General features: G+C 41.3%; 1 protein-coding gene across 1 annotated transcript; it reads right to left on the bottom strand.

The window, feature by feature from the left end:
• Window positions 1-1089: 1089 nt before the first annotated feature.
• On the bottom strand, window positions 1090-2031 carry LOC111140109 (olfactory receptor 4Q3). The gene has a single exon (XM_022492484.1). It carries the CDS (start codon window positions 2029-2031, stop codon window positions 1090-1092), a length of 942 nt encoding a protein of 313 aa, XP_022348192.1.
• Window positions 2032-2768: the final 737 nt, after the last annotated feature.

Raw genomic sequence — 2768 nt, 5'->3', positions numbered from 1 at the left:
CTACTTCTATATCTATCTTTGAGACTTAAAGGTAATAACTATGAGTACTTTTTTTTTAATTTTATTTTTTATAAACATATATTTTTATCCCCAGGGGTATAGGTCTGTGAATCGCCAGGTTTACACACTTCACAGCACTCACCACAGCACATACCCTCCCCAATGTCCATAACCCCACCCCCCTCTCCCAAGCGCCCTCCCCCCAGCAACCCTCAGTTTGTTTTGTGAGATTGAGAGTCACTTATGGTTCATCTCCCTCCCAATCCCATCTTGTTTCATTTACAACTATGAGTACTTTAAACTACAGTTCAATTCCCCTCCTTTTACAGATCAGAGCTCTTAAATATCACAACCAGTTGAAGAGCCAGCTTATACACTTATCCCCTGCTGTAACTCCACTTAAAGAAATTCGAAGGGAATAGGATATCTCTTCTAGAGAAGCCTTCAGGGAAGAAAACTGGGAGTTTCCAACACCTGGCACTCCCAGGCTTTCTTGTCTTCACATGTAAACTTCACAAAGAGCATGCTCACTTACCTGTACTTAACTCAAGTGCATTTCTAAAATTTGGCACAATATATAACGCAGTCCCTAGGCAAAATTTAATAGGTAGGGTGGTTAGCACTGTTTTCAGGCTTTCTTGGAGATAGGACAAAAGGGACTTTACACTGCTTTGGAAGAGACTCTGATGGACATCAGAAGGAACCTCCTGACCTAGGAATTGTTACACCCAGATGAGGAAGACAAAAAAGGAGATAGGACACCTTCTTTCATTTGAAGAAAATTTAAAAGTGAAATGACATAAATCAAGGAAGACTACTTATAGACAAAGGATAGAAGAATTGATCTTTCAAGGTGTCCTCTTGAACCTACTACTCAATTTCTGGACCAATAAACTCCCTTTCTTAATATTTAACACCCAACAAAGCCACCATGCCTCAATAGCAATCAACAGCAATGCACTATAATTTTGATGCCGGTTTTTATGCCAAAGTCATGGAATTGGTTTCATGCATATACCCATGTATAGGATGAGTTAAGGATATCCCAAGAAAGTTATGCCATCTAAATCACCTCTTCCTGTTCATCCTTTAATATGGCAGAAGGATGCCACGTGCTTTTTTTCTCAGCTTCCTCATGGCTGTCTTCATTTCAGCATTTCTGAGTGTGTAGATGAGAGGGTTCAACATTGGAGTGATCACTGTGTAAAAGACGGAGAACACTTTATCCACAGAGAAGCTGCAGAAAGGCCTCAGGTAGATGAAAACACACGGCACAAAGATCAGGCTGACCACTGTTAGGTGGGAGGCACAGGTAGAGAGTGCCTTGCTCTGGCCTTGACGGAAGCAAGTTCTGAGGGTGATCAGGATGATGGCATAAGAGAATAGCAACACCAAGAAACAAACGAGAGATATCAGACCACTGTTAGAGACCATCAGCACCTCTACTACATATGTGTCCATGCATGGCAGCTTGATGACCTGTGGGACATCACAGTAGAAGTTGTCCAGTTCATTGGGGCCACAGAAGGGCAGCTGGATCACCAGCGCTACCTGTGTGATAGAGTGGATGAATCCCCCACACCAACAGGCAAAAACCAACTGAAAGCACAGCTGGCGGTTCATGACTGTCAGATAGTGCAAAGGATTACATATGGCAACGTACCTATCATAGGCCATGACTGTCAGCAGAAACATCTCACTGGCTCCCAGAAAGTGCAAGAAGTAGATCTGGGTGAAGCATCCTGAAAAAGAGATGATCTTCCTTTGCTGTAGAAAATCTCCTAACATCTTAGGCACAGTAACACAGCTCAGGCATAGATCAATGAAGGACAGATGGCCCAAAAAATAGTACATAGGAGATTGGAGCAGGCGGGCATCAGCTCGCACTATCACCATTATCAAAAGGTTTCCCAGAACAATAGTCACATAAAATAACAAAAATACTAAGAAGAGAAACATCTGTAGCTCCCAGGAGGATGATAGGCCCAGAAGAACAAATTCTGTCACCTTGGAGTCATTTCTTTTTTTCATAAAGTCAAGAATACCAAGTGACCTAGAGAGAAAAGAATCAAATTGGAAATGGCAATATATATGAGTTATAAGATTTTGAGATTATGTTTATAGAATCATACTCCAAGATGAAAAACATAAGATCTGTGAGGTACGAGATACAAGATTCTTGTATGAATTGAAAGAGGAAGTTTGCATACCTTCTGACTCTTCCTTCCTATAATACTTTTAAGTTGCATTTGCAGCAAACTAGGGAGGGAGGGAGACAATGAACTGCGCATGATGTGATGAGAACATGAAAATCATTCCATATTTTTAAAGATTTTATTTATTTATTTATTTGACAGACAGAGATCACAACTCGGCACCAAGGCAGGTGGGGGGGGGGGGGGGAAGCAAGCACCCAGCTGAGCGAAGCCTGATGCGGAGCTCAATCCCAGGACCCTGAGATCATGACCTGAGCTGAAGGCAGAGGCTTAACCCACTGAGCCACCCAGGTGCCCTCATTCCATTTTTTTTTTAAGAGACAAAATTGTAACCTCTAAGAGCAAGTGTTCTGGAATTAAGTATCTAGATCCAATGCGCAGCTCTACTATTCACCAATGCAGTGATTTCAGGCAAGGTATCAAACCTGAGTTTTATTGTTTATTCAATCTAATATAGGGATAATAATATCTTCCAAGGTTGTTTTGAGAATAAAATATAATCTGTTCATGAACAAAATACACCTACATAAAAAAAAGACCTAAGTCCCCAAA

Source organism: Enhydra lutris, unplaced genomic scaffold (genome assembly GCF_002288905.1).
Source record: "Enhydra lutris kenyoni isolate GAN:26980312 unplaced genomic scaffold, ASM228890v2 scaffoldscaffold4, whole genome shotgun sequence".
In the NCBI taxonomy this organism is placed as follows: Eukaryota; Metazoa; Chordata; class Mammalia; order Carnivora; family Mustelidae; genus Enhydra; species Enhydra lutris.
Note: the sequence above shows the minus strand (reverse complement) of the source record. Positions and strands in the feature narration are given on the sequence as shown.